Below are 16,375 nucleotides of genomic sequence, written 5' to 3'. Positions count from 1 at the left end.
AGCTGACATTTAAACATCAAACCCTGTTTTTCTTTCTGTTTTCTGCTTCTTTTAATTTTCCTCCAAATATTTTTCTATGTTATCAACTATCTATATATAAACTCGAAAAGTTAGCCCCTACCATACTCCCTTTCTCTCACTGCAAGATGCAGAATGAATCTCAATTATGGTGACATGATACAGAAACCAGCAAAGAGTTTGATGACAGTTATATATGTTAGTGTGGTTTATATAAAGGCCCTATAAAAAGGATTTGGATTCTCTCTCCTGAGTTAATGAAAAGGATCCTCCTGATCAATCATCATAGATAGTTAGATTTTTATCCAACAATTACAATCATTATAACTTTTAAAAGGACCTCTCTGTTTGTAACCGTTGAATAAAAATCCAACAGTTCATGATGATTGATCAGGAAGATCCTCTTCATTAGCTCAGGAGAGGATCCAAATCCCTATAAAAAAATAAAAAAAAAAGTCTAGGTATTAATGAGGAACTGTCGTGTAAAACCGCCTAGTATTTTTTTTATGTTTCTAAATCTGCTTTTATGGGTTAATTGATGAGTTCATACTTACCCCCATGTCACATCCATGTAAACTGTATTGGGCACAGTCAATCGCAATTTGTGTTGGATCGTTCATCAATTAATTTCCAGAAACGACAAGGTTAGGCAACGTACGCCCCCTCACCCTGCTCCCTGCTTCTTGTCTGCAGAATTGTCTCCATGAATGTTGTTTAGGGTTTGGATCAGCAATTTGAATTAAAAGAATCTTGTATATAAATATATTTATTTGTCTTGACCAAGTAAATTCTTGTAAGGAACAACAATGTAAATGTTAAGTTTGTACAGGAATCCTCAAGAAAATCTTTTTCCTTTAATTCACTTTTCATTAACTTTGATCCTATTTTTTTACATTGTTAAATAGTATCAAATTTCGGAGTAAAACCCAAAAAATCCTAGCGATCGATTAATCAAATCCTAAACTAGAAACCTATATAGCCCAAGCTCTTGTTTTTTGGTCCTTTATATTTCAAACTCTAACTATATAATTCAAACCCTTGGTAGAAGTAAATGTTTCTCATGCGGCTTGTCTTTAAGAAAGATATAGGTAATCCACAGAGATAAATTATTAAGTACTATATTGTAGAGAATAAAGTAAAAATAAGTGGATAAATGAGGGAATAGATGTTTGGAACCTAATCACCAAGAAATAATAGAGGTAAGACGCAAGTTAAAGACTGTTGTGAAAGAAACTAGCCTCTTGACATGTGCTCACACGTTTATGAAAATAAAAAAATATTGACAATTCATATCATTCACAAACCCCTTTCTTGATACATTTTGCATGAATTCTGGAAAGTAAAAAAAGTGAGGATTTTGCAAAGCTTATTAATTTGGTAGTGGATTATGAAGTAGGCCTCCTTGATGAAAGTTTTGGTAGTACGGATAGTTGGATTATAATTCTATATATCTGCTTTTAAAAACCACAAAGTAAAATTTATGCCCAAAACTAGAAGTTAATTGCTTTTACTGTCATAGAAAAGAGTGGACAAGTATTAGCAAAATTGGCAAGTGGAATTGATAAGAATCCATTAAAAGAGTTATTAAGTAAAGGTGAATAAAGGATACGAAATCTTCAAGCACCACACCAACAACTAATTTTATAATATTGTTGAAAAAGGAGAAGTATAATTTTGCCAGCTGCTAGTGACCACAACAAAATCCATAATTTTAATCCCCTCCAATACAATATAAAGAAGTTGTACATAGTTTTGACCTATTCTGATCCTAACTCATTTTTGGTACATATTCACTTTAGTAATTTCTTCCTGTATCGTTTCTAAAATCCCGTCTTAAGAACTTATGATCGAAGACTTGAATAGTCTTGGACTGATCACATTACAAAATGAACCACAAAATTACATAAAACTTGGATGCATATATGACTTCACATCAGAATTCCCATGCATGCACAAAGTATTGTTGCGCTCAAGTCTCAACTAGTCTCATATACCTTGACGTATGATGGCTGGCGAAAGATACCATGTCTAGATCGCGCTCTCTAGTAAACGACATGTTGCAACATATAGAATCATATTACATTATTTTTGTATATCAATTTGCAGCAAAAGCAACACTTCATGGCACAAAATTCCAACTAATATACAGTGCATATAAAAATAAAATATTAAATAGAGTGACCACGGTTACATTCAGTTTCAATACGGTCAAACCAAAAGGCATTAAACGTAGACGCCAAGAAATTCACCTCTTTGTAGACATGGCTCCATGAAATGGTATCAAACGTAGACGTCAACCACTTGATATCTTCAATAATGTTCCACAATCGTCAAGGGTCGCGCATAACCCTTTGATTGCATCAATAACAAGTTTAGAATCACCTTCTGCACAAATGTTTTTGAATCCTAGTTCTTCCTTTAGCCAAACAAAGGGCAACCTTCAAGGTGAAAGCTTCCGCTACTGAGATGATGTTCTCTCCCAGGCCTCTTGCTAGATCCAGCAACAATTGACAAACCTTCTTCATTTCTGATCACAAAGCCGGCCGCCACCTTGTAGTTAATAACAGACCCATCAAAGTTGATTTTCAGCTGCCCTCTTTGTGGAGGTTCCCATATAATTTTCAGTTTTTGTTTTCTAGCCAACTTATTTCCACTGTTTTCTATTAGGAGAAGGTTTTTCCTTCCTAAATACCACATGATTTCTATCTTTCCACATTTGCCAGCAGATTAGTAGGGCCTTGCTAAGGTTCAAAAGTTTTCCTTTACCTGATGCATCAAGCTTACTCAACCAATCTAACAGACCATTACGATTATTATCATTAACAGGTGATATCAGGGGTTGTAACCCAAACCCTGTCTTGCAAAATTACACTTGATAAACAGATGATCTTGATCCTCACTCTATATTACAGAAAGGACGACAGTTAGGACAAATTGAGCTAATATGTTTATGTAAGTGGGTTTGTAACCTATTCAGGATCATTAACCAGCTAAACAGTTTGACCTTGGGAATATTCGTTTCCACATATTTGTTAAAAAAGAAAACCTTTTGCGAGCAGTTTGCATCCTTAAGGGTTTGAACGGCCCAAATTTGTTTATGAAACGTAAGTAACGAAGGAACCAGGAAATTTTCAACCGTGGTCTAGTATTTTTCTTCGTACAAATATTTAAGTGAAATTCGGTAATTTCTTTAAGAACTATTATTGACACTTTAAAATCTCATTTCACACTCTTCATAAGTGTATTTTTTTTTTCTCTAAATATAGAAAACTTAAGAGTGCGAAACAAGAATTATGGAGTGCTAATAATAATTCTTTCTTTCTTTTTCTTTTTCTTTTTTTTTTTTTTATATAGAAGAACAAAGTTTGAAGTATTTTTGGTTTTGAGAGCTTCTGAATAAGAAACATTGGCCACTATCCCAAAAGCTTCTTTAAACACCATTGGAGTCACCGCTTAGTACTACTGTCTAGTGGTATTTCTCTTCACTTGTAAATAAAATATTTTAAATTTGATTCTCACCAAAGACGAATTTGAACCACATTATTGCTAGCCCATTATGAGGTTAGACCCATCCTCTCTCCGTTAGTATAGATAAAATTGTTTGTTAAAAAAAAACATTGGAGTCAAAATTCAGTTCCACTAGCTAAGCACCCAACAACCATTAGCAACCATACCAAAAGCACACGGAACGGAAAATTCTTCAAATTTTTGTCACCAAGAAAATGAAGAAAATTTCTCTTATATTTTTATTGAATAAAACAATTGAGCTAAAACACAAGTTATCACAATTTATTTGGTATATGCATTGCGGATAGTTGAAAAATCCAAATGCTATTTTTCTTCTAAAAATGACATCTTCTCTTATTGGTGAGTTTTTCTTTTAGACTCGAACGATATATGTGAGTTTAACTATTTGTTGCATTATAAAAAAGAAATATCAAGGGCGATGACTTATTAGTAAAAAAGTTTTAGTATGGAGTGAGATGTAATGGGTTTGTAGCCTACTTTATGAATAGTCTTCGTATTGTTGTACTTGATTAATGTTCTAAGGGCCTGTTTGGGATTGAGGTGATTAAAAAAAAAAAGCTACTATGAAAAAAAGCTATGAAAATTTTTGGTGTTTGGTAAACTTTGAAAAGCAGCTTTGTTTCAAAGTTGAGGGTGAAAAAAAGCCCAAAACCAGGAGATGACAAGAAGTTGCAATTTGTAGCTTCCGAAAGCAGCTTATTTTCACCCACACACGGGTGAACAGTGTACACGTTTAATGAAATATGAATAACCCAAAACCCAATTCAGAAATTTGAGATTCCAGTTCAATACCTTGTTCTTATCAATCCTCTTGACCGCAACTTGATCCCCATTTGCCCTATCGGTTGCAACGTACGTGTACCCAAATTGCCCGTGACCCAACAACTTCCCGATCGTGTACCGCTTATCGAAATTCTTATCGTACCCAAAATCGGTCCGCATTCCACAGGGAATGACCCCCGTCCGGCTCCTGGAGTTGAGCTTGTTTTTGGGTTTATGAACAACCTGCTTCTTGGGCGGTTCATTGGGTCCGTGGGAGGGTCTCTGTTCTTGCTTCCCGGCCGTTGTGCTCTGTTTTCGGTTGTGATTGGAGCCAGGGGTGGCGGGCGCAGTGTTGTTACTATTTGAGCCACTGACTTTGATGGTGGAGCACCCTTCCATGGTTGACCCAGAAGATAAAAAAACTGAGAAGGGAAGAGAGGTTTACTTTTCAGAGGTTTTGATCGAAAACCATTGCTGGCGGAGAAGGAAATGGATCATTTATGGAAAGGATCAGAGAAACATTGGAGCAGATAGGAGGAAAGATTGGAGCAGATAGGAGGAACAAGAGAAGAAAGAGAGGGAGGAGAAGGAGGGGATGGTCAAAAGAGGGTTCTTATGATAAAAAGAAAAAAAATTAAAATTGAGAGAGAGAGAGAGAGAGTTGGCGCGGACGTTATTATTATACTTTCAAAACAGATTTTCTGAATTTTCCTTATGTCTTTGAGTGAAATAAACTATTTAACATCTCAGTACTATATTTATTATTTGTTAAATTAATAGCACATCTAGTAATATACCCTTTTTGATCATTTCACACAGTCACAGCTGTTTTACAAAAAAGTTTACCAAACACTATGATACTGCTTTTTTTTTTTCCAAAAGCACTTTTACAAAAAAGTTTACCAAACATTTTGCTACTTTATTTCACAGCCGCTTATTCTCACAGCACAGCCGCTTATTCTCACAGCAGCTTTTTTTTAAAGCACAACAATACCAAACCAGCCCTAAGTCGATTAATTTCTCCTCCAATATCGTTTATATAAAAGAAAATCATTGATGGATTGTAACTCTCTTACATATTCTTAATTTGTGGTAGAGTAATGTGAGTAATCTAAATGATTTTAGCTGGTTGGTGACTTCATAATCAAGTCAAATGATGAAAACCATTAATTCAAGCTGGTTACCAAATCTAAATCATTTGTTTTACTTCTGGTGTACAAACATGTGGCTCCAAATTAAACAAGCTAAAGAATGACTTAAATTTGTCCAATGTGTCCATGCATATGTACATAGCAATAATCGAGTTCATAAAATCCCAACAGAAGTGGCAAATTATAAATGTATGTCCAGTTTGTCTTCGATAAAAGGCTAAATTTTTAGCAAACCTTAAACGCCAGAAGAATAAGAAGAAATAAGGAGCCAAAGGTCAAAACCTGAAAGGGCAGTGCAACTGAAATAAATATTAAACTGATAATTAATGGGGTTTATAATAAGATAATCATAATATATTTGTGGGGCAAAGGGGACAGCGTGGGGTTGTCCTGTCATATCACCTTCTCTTGATTTATCTGAGAAGAATAAATGGGTTAGTTGAGAGCAAGTTCATTTTTAAAAAAAATATGCTGGTACTTTGTTCATTTAATTTATTCAATGAATAGTGATAAACTTTACGAGCAATAAATTAGCCAAATGTTTTACCACTCCTAAAAAATGCGTTGGCACAAAGTTTAAAATTGCCCTGGTACAAACGATCTCCACCCTTACAAAATACGCTAGCATCCAGCCCATTTAAAATATTAAATAATTATTTAGGAAAACTAATGAAAATGATTTGAAAACTTTAAATTTTAATGATAAGGACAAAATAAAGAGTAAAGTAAATAGTGCCAAGATTGACTTTTTAATGTAAAATTGTGATTTTTCGTTAAAGTGAACAATACTGAGAGTTTTTTTGTTAAAGTTCCCTAATTATTCTATAACATAATAAATTTTAAATTTAGTGTCAATTCCGGATAGGATTTTTAACCAATTTCATCATGCCACATGTCATTATTCAAATGTACTATTTTGTGAATAGATTTCCGTTAAGATTTTTAACCAATCGTGACACGCCACGTATCACTATTTGTTTACAATAATTTAGCCACGATTTCAATAAGATTTTCATCCAATCTTGTCATGCCACATGTCTTTATCCGAACGTACTATTTTGTGGATAGATTTCTGATTTGATTTTCAACCAATCTTAACGCGCCACGTATATCTGTGTACAATAATTTAGCCAACATTTCGATAAGATTTTCTACCAATCATGTAGTGTCATGTGGCATTGTCCAAAACCTCATCCTTTCTTTTTTTGTCCATATAAACCCTACATCCCTACATCCATCATCATTCACACACCAAACTCAATCCTTCTTTTTAGCTCAGAATCCTTTTTCATCATTTTTAAATCTTGAGTTCTTACAATGTCTTCTTCAAGGAGATTGTCCAAACAATTTGAGGAGCAACAGAAAAGATTGTTGGCACAACAAGAAGAATTGTTCTATCTCGAGGAAGGTGGAGATGAAGCTTTCGCAATGGAGGAGGATGAGGATGATGAACATAGAAGGCAGAGGGCCTCACATTCCTACCATGTCATGGCAATTGTGGGTCAAATATCCAAACCCAGACATGCTACAAACTTAGATAGAAAGAGGGAAAGACGAGGTAAATGTCTCTTGGAAGATTATTTTGTCCTCAAATTTGTATTCCCTGATCATGTTTTTAGACGTCGTTTTAGAATGTAACGAAGTTTGTTCGACAAAATCATGAGTGCTATTTGCAACCATGATCCATACTTTGTGCAAAAAAAAGAAGAAGATGTTTTTCATGTTCTAGGTTTTCTTCCTGAGCAAGAAATTATTGTTGTCTTGCATATGCTTGCATATGAAGCATCTACAGATCAAGTGGATGAGATAATGAGGATAGGAAAATCAACTATTCTGGAGTCCCTGATGCGATTTTTCTCTGCAATTGAAGCCCTCTATACCAATGAGTACCTCCGGACACCCACGCCAAGGGACTTGCGAAGGCTACTGAGGAAGGGTGAGATGCGAGGCTTCCCTGGCATGATTGGAAGCATTGACTGTATGCACATGACCTAGAAAATTTGTCCAAGTGCATGGCAAAGAGCTTATGGTGACAGAAAATATCATTTTGGAAGTGATGGCTTCATTCGATACATGGATTGGGCATGCATTTTTTGGTGTTCCACAAGGAAAATCACCCAAAGTCAAATATTGGGTCAATGGCCATATATACGAATGGCCGTACTACCTTGTAGACGGCATTTACCAAAGGTGGACAACGTTTGTCAAAACAGTGCCACATCCACAATGTGAAAAAGAAAAACACTTCGCACAATGTCAAGAGGAGAGTATGAAGGATATAGAGCGTTGTTTTGGTATCCTGCAACCTTGTTGGGCGATTGTCAAGTGAGCTGCTAGAATGTTAATGTCGAGGCTCTTCGATCCATCATGATGACATGTATCATTCTCCACAACATGATTGTGGAATATGAGTATGATTATGATGCCGTCAATGAATACGAGCTGGACACAATGAACAACTGAAGAACACGTATCTATTGTGCTCATGATGGCACAGAAGATCCCATGCAACACAAGCCATTGGAACGGGATGAACGTTATAATCAATTTATCGTTGAGCGCTACACTTCAATGCAAGAGCCATACTGGCACTGTACCCGTCCAAGTGACTTAATTGAGCACCAGTGGGGATTGCAACAAGGTGAAGATAATTAAAAGGAGTTTGTGGTGGAAGAATAAAGTTCTTGGTTTATTTAGTGTGTTTTTTTAAGTTTATTTGGTGAGTTTATTTAATTTTATTTCGTGTGTTTTTTTAAGTTTATTTGGTGTGTTTAAATAAAGTACCAAAAATATTTAAGAAATTACATTTATTACTAAAAATAAATAAGAAATTACATAAAGTGCTACAAATAAATAAGAAATTACAGAACATACTAAAAATAAAGATGAAATTACATAAAGTACTAAAAATTAAAACGAAATTAAATCAAGTACTACAAATAAATACGAAATTATACAAGTATGTGGAGCTAGGATCTGTGGTGCTAGGATCTTCGTTGCTAGGATTTGTGTAGTTAGAACCCCCATTTACTTGTTTCCGCATCTCTTGCACGCCTCCTTCACACCACGCCTCTTTTTTTCGATGTCCAAAAATATTTTGAATTCGGAGATAGTCCTACTAGGGGCTTGTTCATAGTGTCACAATCTGCTTGAGCCGTTATTTCTTCTCTAAGCATCTCGTTTTCTCGATTAAGTGCTTCTCTAATCATCTCACTTTCTCGATTAAGTATTTCTCTCTGTCTCTCAGCCGTCGCATCACGTCTATCAGTAGCTGCTAATATTGTTGCCATAGCAGGAGCTTTTCCTCATTTCTGGTCGCTTTCTGCGCCATGTTCAGTTCACCTTTGCGAGCAAGTTTGTCCATAAATTTTGTGTAGTCATGTTTGGAAGAACTCCCTTTTTTCTTTGCCACCTTTTTACTTTGAGGCCTTAGGGACCAACAAGTCGGCTAGGTCTTCAGCACTTCTTCGGGCGTCCCTTCTGGCACTTATTCAAATGTGTCTTCTTCCTGTGCGGCTGTGTTCAATTTTGATGAACTGTGTAAAGGGACGCCGTGCATGACAACTTCTGGACCTGTTGGCACAATTTTGTATATTCCCATTTGTTGTGGTTCTTTGAATTGTAGAATGCTTGTGCTTGTAGTGTCTACAAAATGTGGGATAAGCCAATATTATAAAATGTGGGTATAACACAAATAAATAAATTAAAATATTGATGCAGGTGGAGTACATATAAATAAATAAAAATATTATCACATGATCCGCTAAACTTGTCCCACTATGTAAATTAGTGGAAGCAATTGAGAGAGCGTTTTTCAACAAGTGAAGGATATGTTGAGTTTTTTTCAACGCTCTTGAAGACCTTAACTACTTCTGGCGTCTTTTCCAAGCCTTGCGCAAAATACTTCCGTAATTCTACTCCACATTTCTCGCAACTCCATCTCATTACCTGTAATTGGGTCATGAGTAATTTGAACCTAACATTCACACAACGTAACATCTTTGATGAGCTTCCACGTAGCCATTTTTTTCGCACAAAAAGTATATGAAAGCTTTGGTAGAAAGTGTTGAAAATATTGAAATGTGGTGTAAAAGTGGAAGATGATGGTCAGGTATTTATAGGAAAAAATAATACTTTTTAAAAATTTTTCCTATGTTTTTAACAATTTTTAATAATTTTTTATTAAGTAAATTAATATGGACCGTTGGATTTGAAAAATATTCAAATCCAATAGCCCAGATGTTGACATACATGGCCAACGGTCATAATTCTGACTCTTGTGCCTTGTTTTTTTTTTTTTTTGGGCAAAAAACGTGGACGGTTGATCACTGGATCGGACAGCCCAGATCATGCCATGTCACTAGCCGTTGGTTTTCAAATTCAAATTTTTTTTACCCTTGGAAATCCAACGGTACAAAAAACTAGTCATTGGAAATCCAACGGGCCAAAACGAGCCACGTGGTCTCCCATCCGAACCGTTGAGTGCACCTATGCGTGTTGGCCCACCCCACTTTTTCTCGTAGGGGACACGCGGCCACTCCAACTTGTTTCCCATGCGCCTAGTTGAAAAAAAAAATTAAAACGACCTATGACTTCACGCTGGCATTAGCATGATGTCACATAGGCCAGGCAGCACATTCGGGGTCGACTTATGAGACGGCTTGGGCTGCCAACCGGTCTATTGGACTGGGCTGGAGGGAATTGGCTAGGTGCCGGCCTAATGGCTCCCAGTGGACTTGCTGAGGTTGAGCTCCTCAGTCCTTCCTCTTGGTGCTTCTTGAACTACTAGAACGACCTCCTCATTTCGAAATTACTAGCAAACTTATACATAGCTACATTGATAAAAACAAATGTGTGTTTGCTATGCATCTAAGTTTGAATTTCTCTTTGCCACTTATTACTACAGTTTAGTGATAATCCTTTTCAATTGTAAGTGAAAGGTCTTAGCTAAGATTCTCGCCAAAGGCGAATTTAAACCACATTATTTTAGCCTATTGTGAGGCTAGCCCACTCATTCCCCCTTAGTGTAGATAATATCGTTTGTTCAGGGAAAAAAAAAGTTTGAATTTATCTTTCTCTAATTTAAGTTAAAGTGAACCAAAACTTCGTAATAAAACACAAAACCAAGGTAGAAGCGTATAGCATTACAATAACTAAGAACATAGTATTTTTCTTTCTTAATTTTAAGAAGGGAAGGTGTGATTTGTTTTGGGATGATACAGCAGCACTAAACAGACCCAATGAAAAGATAAGAAACCAATCTAATATAGAGAGCATTAACAAAGGGCTCTATAAAAATCCCTGAAAAATCATTCCTAAAGATAAGTAGATAGGAGGGAGAGGGCGCTCAGATCAGCTGCATCGAAGTCAATAAAATGACTCAGTTTAGCCAAGCAATCAGCTACCATTCTTCTCTCCTCGTAGGCGTGATTAGTTAGTGAGCACAAAGGGTCTATTATCGAGGCTCATCTATGCACTTTATTCTCAACTACTTGTACGTTTAATTCGTCTTAATGAATATCATACCTTAAAAAACAAAGGCCTATTATAGCATTCTGAGTACTGTTTTAAAATGATGTCCAATGGAAGAGCACATGAGCATATTATTCGTGAGGATAGAAAAGTCGGATGAGGAAGGTGTGTTACATTCGTGGATCATACAATGAGGGTTTGAAATGTAATGCGGACAAGCGATATTCTACATTAATATGGTAGGTTGAAGTAGAAACCTAGTGCTTATCTTCAGTACTTGACTAGTTGACTTAGTCTAAATCCATATAATCCAGTAACTCAGTCTAGCCCAATCCAATTCGCACCAAGCAAACTCAAAAGTTGGCAAATCCAAACCTTTTGGGCATTTAACAGTCTGGCCCAGAGCAAGGCTAAGTCCTAGTCTTCCTTCTTTTCAATTGGTGTCTAATGGACCTGAATTTCCTTGTGAACTATCACATAACATCTGGTAGTTTCAAGTACACCTTCTAAAAACTTGATTTTTGAGTCAGTATGAACGCCTAGTTCTAACTTCCAACCATAAGTGCTGCCTCAACTCTCAGAATTCCGCCCGCCAAGCAACCCGGAAACGAAATCAAACCCGAAAAAAAGTGTAAATTTGTCGTGTAATGGAGTAAAAATGACAGCAACTGCAATCAAGTACCAGGAAAATGACTGCAAGTGCAACTAAAACCACACTGCCAAAGTAGTTTGAGTGATCATCCAACCCATTTAACCACAGAGAAGCAGCTTTGCATCACACAAATTCATTTTTAATGCGACACTGACACTCAGTTAACAGTAACTGAAACACTAAATTCATCTATGCTATGGGGAGGTAGAAGAGTTTGAACTCGAGATACGGTGGGTTCATGAGGAACACCCAATCCACCTATGCAATTATAGCTACTTTAGAATTGCAATGTTATCATTAATCAAATTGAGATATCTGATTACTATATTTGCACAAAGACAAATATCACTTTTATTCATCAAATGGCTAGGGAGTATTTTATTTACTTGAGTCTAAGTCCAGTATTTATACTAAGCAAGATATGTAGGCGCATTGTTGTGTAGACAACAACCACGCAAGCGGAAGGATTCCGTGCACCGGAAACTTGCTGGGCAGTTCAAACGTATCGTTCAAAGAATTCGGAAAAGATCGGAACTCCTGTTGTTGACAAATAAAAATGCTACACATTACATGATAACCCCCAGCGAGGAACAATTGCACTAAGACCTGATTTCTTTCTACCAGAACAATAAGCCTACAAAGTTACAGGATAACATGTATCATGGTATAATATAAGCAATCTACAGTCAGAAGAAAACTTGTATCGGCAACAATGTTTGTACCGTTGCGTTTCCGATGATTCCCCAAAACTTCTTCCTACATATTAACACAGTTTCTGGCTTCTTCTCTTTGTTTTCCAGTGTATGCAATTCAACCTCCCACAAAAATTGTGGAGCGAGATCCTGAATCCTTGATGTAATGGTTTCCTCATCCCTAATGATAATGAATCCCTGCACAATAACTCGCTCAATATAAGTCTGAATCATAAGAAACGTCGGACAAATAGGACTTGCAAGAGATATCTTCGTGGTTGGACAAAGAAAAGAAGTTCTACTTAACTACATGAAAATTATATAAGATGCTGTATAATGATACAAAAGCTAAAGTTGACACTTCACGTAGAGAAATTAAAGACTTCCTATGACTTCCTTGATGATTTAAAAATAGTGCTAGAAGAAACTAAAGATATAAGTGGACATCTCATGAAGTATGTTGACTGCCGATGACAATTTTATTGCACACATCTAATGAATCATTCGTCATCAAACTGGAAACATGAAGTAACACACTACAAGGAGCTGAAGATGATGCAAAATGATAAACAATGGCAGATGAAAATTGATGTCTGATTCCCATGCAACAAGGCAATGAAGATGATCATGACGAAACTTTGAATTGAAACTTAGTATGTGAAATGTAATTTGTATTGCCAGCCTTGACTATAGAAATTTTATTTTCCCTTCGTTTTCTCTTTCTTGATATTGTATGACTTTATGTTTCTGAAATTCCACACAAACAAGAATATTAGATGACATTTAACCGGAATTATTACCTGAGGTCTTATCAACCTGTCCATCTCCAGAAGGATATATGTTCACCACCTTGTCGCCCCAGGTTCTTATAATGAGAGAAGAGGCGGTTGGCATGTAACAGATCGTAGGTACGTGGATAAGTGGAAAATGGTAGGCACCTACATTACGAATGGACTAGATACTAAATTCTAATTCTGAGGGAGGTTTCTTTTTATAGACAATATTTGAGCAGAATATTCCACGTTTAGCTACACTTTGCATACGACGTTTGGAATATAGCAGCAATAGGTAATATATAAAGAACTTACCAATCATGTATTTTCTTTTTAGTTTTATTTTGTACTCATGTATTAATTTCTTTTCGTGCTTATATTTTTTAAAAAATTCATTTGGACTCATAAATTTTTAATCTTTTATCTGTACCCTAATTATTTATAATGTACCTATTCTTCTTTATTAATGTACCACTTTGTTATATGTGAAATGTACCAATTTTTTTAACACTATGGATACATTCTTTTGCCATTTATTATTTCTTATTTTTGCATTGTTTTATTCAATCAAAATGTTTGAATTTTTTTATTGTAACCGTTTCTAATAGTATTATAATGAGGGATTTTTAATTTATAAGATTATAAATCTCATAAAATATCAAACAATTAATGTCAAAACTATAAAAATATAAATATTAATAGTAATATAATAAGGTGTACAAAGTCAAGGGACTTTGATCAAACTTTGAATACTATTAAGGTTTTAATCAAAGAATGCAAAGGATTAGAGACCGCATCCAAAGTATCTCTAAATAAAATTACTATAAACTTGTAACTAAATTGGTGTCGAGTTTTTGCAGATGTACAATTTGAGAGACATCATAATTATTTTTTCAATTAAAAAAATAAATATAACTTTACTTTTTGGGTTCTTTTGGCAAAACCAAAATAGTGTTGTGTCATATGTTCTAATACATATTGTGATTGTGTAAATCCTAAGTAGAGATAGATTAGGAATTTTTTGGGATTTAGAAAATATTTCCTTATAGACATTGTATTACTTGTGAGGGCGTTCTCGTGTGAGTTCCCAGAAACAAAACCGTGAGGGCGTTGTCGGGGCCCAAAGCAGACAATATTGTGCTAGGATGGTGGAGCGGGCCCGAGAAGTGGTCCCCCCCCAGGGCGGGATGTGACAAAGTTTCTCTCCTCCTTATTATTATAAATAAAGACACAAAGACTGGGGAATTAACATACAATTCCTCAAGCCTATTCTCCACTCTCTTTCTCTCCATGCCGCATCCCACAGTTAAATATAGGCCACAACACGTTATCAGCACACTCTTCACGATGTGCTAAACATAATTTATTCATCTTCAATTAAGTGAAGTATTACGTTTCAATTATTTTAATTGCTTAAATTTTGATTTTATTGAATTCATATACTTTTATTGATTCAATTTATTTTTTTCTTGTGTTGAACGTCATAAAAGTTTTGAAGATGGAAAGCCAAAATTGAAGAAATAATTTTATGTATCAAATCAGTTCATCAATACCATCACACAAACAGGTTCTTTCAAAACAATGATTTTTATCTTGATATTTTTGCAGCCCTGATAGTTTGAACATTCACCATAATGCATGACCCAACTTTACGTTTTTCGAATTTTAGATTCTACAAAAATTGTATGCATTATATTCATAATTTTAAATTATGTGAATTGATATTGCTATGAATTATAGTGAATATGCATGAATTTAATTGAAATGAAAAAAAAATTAAAAATTAGGGTTTTTGGAACCAAACGTGGGACAGCTCGAAGTTGCGCCGCTGAGCAAGCTGCCAACACCAGGCCAGTAGCCTGCGTCTGCAAGGCGAGCGAGGCGCGAGCCATGGAACCGCATCCAGTGAGCCAAGCAAGCCTGCAGCCCTGCTTGAAAACCCAGAACGATGTCACATCGCGTTGTCCTTGTCCTTGGACTCGGACCCTTGAACCACAGCCACGGCCACCAATTTGGTGTCGTACAGGCTAACTTCAGTGACCTGCAGTCATTGTCGATGGAGTTGGTGGTCGAGATTTCATTGAAATCTCACCTTTGATCCCACGATATTCTTCATTCATGGACGTTGAGGCCATTCGTCCGCCACCAAACAATGGTTCTCAGACAAACCATCGTCTCACACAATGTTCCCCGACCAGAACACGGCCGCCTAACGCGGCGGTGCTGGTCCCCAATCCCGGTGAACACACCCAGCATTGCTGGAATGCTTTTTGGTCCAGACCAGAACACTACTAGGCTTGTTCATGTTCGGCCCGCATCGCAAGCCTGTCTAGACTTTTGCTTTTTCACCAGCCATTTGGGTTTACTAGCTTGCTTCTTTCGCGACTCGAGAAACAGTAAAGCCCTTATAGGCTCCTGCCTTCTCCCACACACCACGCCACAACCCATCACAGCTCGGAGCTGGTGTATATGTGCCCATGGCCACAACCCATCACAGCTCCGGCCCCGTGTGGAACTTTCATTTCCCCTGCACCTCGCCACACTGGATCAGCGCCTCTGTATGGGCTCTTGGTGATTTAGGCATGCAGATCCCCTTTTAATTTTTGGTCTAATTTTTCTTAGGCCACCCATTTTTTATCGCCTATTTTTTAAGGCCTTATAGATTTTTATAATTTTTCATCCAACCTTTAATTATGTCCCCAAGTCCAAATAATTATATTCAATTATAATTCTAGGCCCGAAGACCTATTCGTATATATTTGTTTTCTTTTTTGCTTTATATATTTTTGTCTTGTATGTATTGCATTTGTTTGCAGGTATTATGATCTTGAAGTTCATACTTCCAAACCTGAAGTTTTGGAAAAGTGCCAAACCTGAAGTTTCTTAATGCGCAACATTCATGTTGATACCCGAAGTTCTACATGCTTAAATCAATCAAACCATGTCTTAGAACCTTAATGTTCTAACTTTGATGTTTATGAAAATTTTATTTCCTAAAACACCAACCACATTCTTGTTTCCACCATTCAGCGTATTGTCAAACCATAACAAGTTCGATTTCACTGATTTGGAAGTTTGGAATAAGAAACTACTTTATGCGAATACAAGACGTCACAACCTGCTTGACTACGACTAGTTGCGAAATCATTTTAGCCAGTTATGGTGTGGAATAGCTGAATACGCCTGCCATGATCTTCATTCGAAGACTTATGCCTAAAGCATATCAAATGGAAGTACCTCACTGCTGAGGACTCTATGCTCTTTGACTCGCTATGGACCGTTTCAAATTGTGCAAAGATGAATTCTTGCCCAAAGCAAAATATGATT

The 16,375-nt window shown here is 36.3% G+C and overlaps 1 protein-coding gene across 1 annotated transcript; it reads right to left on the bottom strand.

The window, feature by feature from the left end:
* Positions 1–2,436: 2,436 nt before the first annotated feature.
* On the bottom strand, positions 2,437–4,707 carry LOC125474058 (calcium-dependent protein kinase 28-like). The gene is made up of 2 exons (XM_048577484.1): positions 4,339–4,707; positions 2,437–2,568 (listed from the first exon to the last, which is right to left on the bottom strand). The coding sequence occupies exons 1-2, from the start codon at positions 4,705–4,707 to the stop codon at positions 2,437–2,439; spliced, it is 501 nt and encodes a 166-aa protein (XP_048433441.1).
* Between the last annotated feature and the right edge of the window lie 11,668 nt (positions 4,708–16,375).

This window comes from the organism of the source record quoted next, unplaced genomic scaffold (assembly GCF_019419815.1).
Source record: "Pyrus x bretschneideri cultivar Hongxiangsu unplaced genomic scaffold, Pyrus_bretschneideri_v1 Contig116, whole genome shotgun sequence".
Lineage (NCBI taxonomy): Eukaryota > Viridiplantae > Streptophyta > Magnoliopsida > Rosales > Rosaceae > Pyrus > Pyrus x bretschneideri.
Note: the sequence above shows the minus strand (reverse complement) of the source record. Positions and strands in the feature narration are given on the sequence as shown.

Coding starts and splice junctions, on each gene's coding strand:
- LOC125474058 (XM_048577484.1), bottom strand. CDS start 4,707: ATGGAAGGGTGCTCCACCATCAAAGTCAGTGGCTCAAATAGTAACAAC. Junction 2,569..4,338: donor AGAGGATTGATAAGAACAAG/GTATTGAACTGG, acceptor ATTAACTACAAG/GTGGCGGCCGGCTTTGTGAT.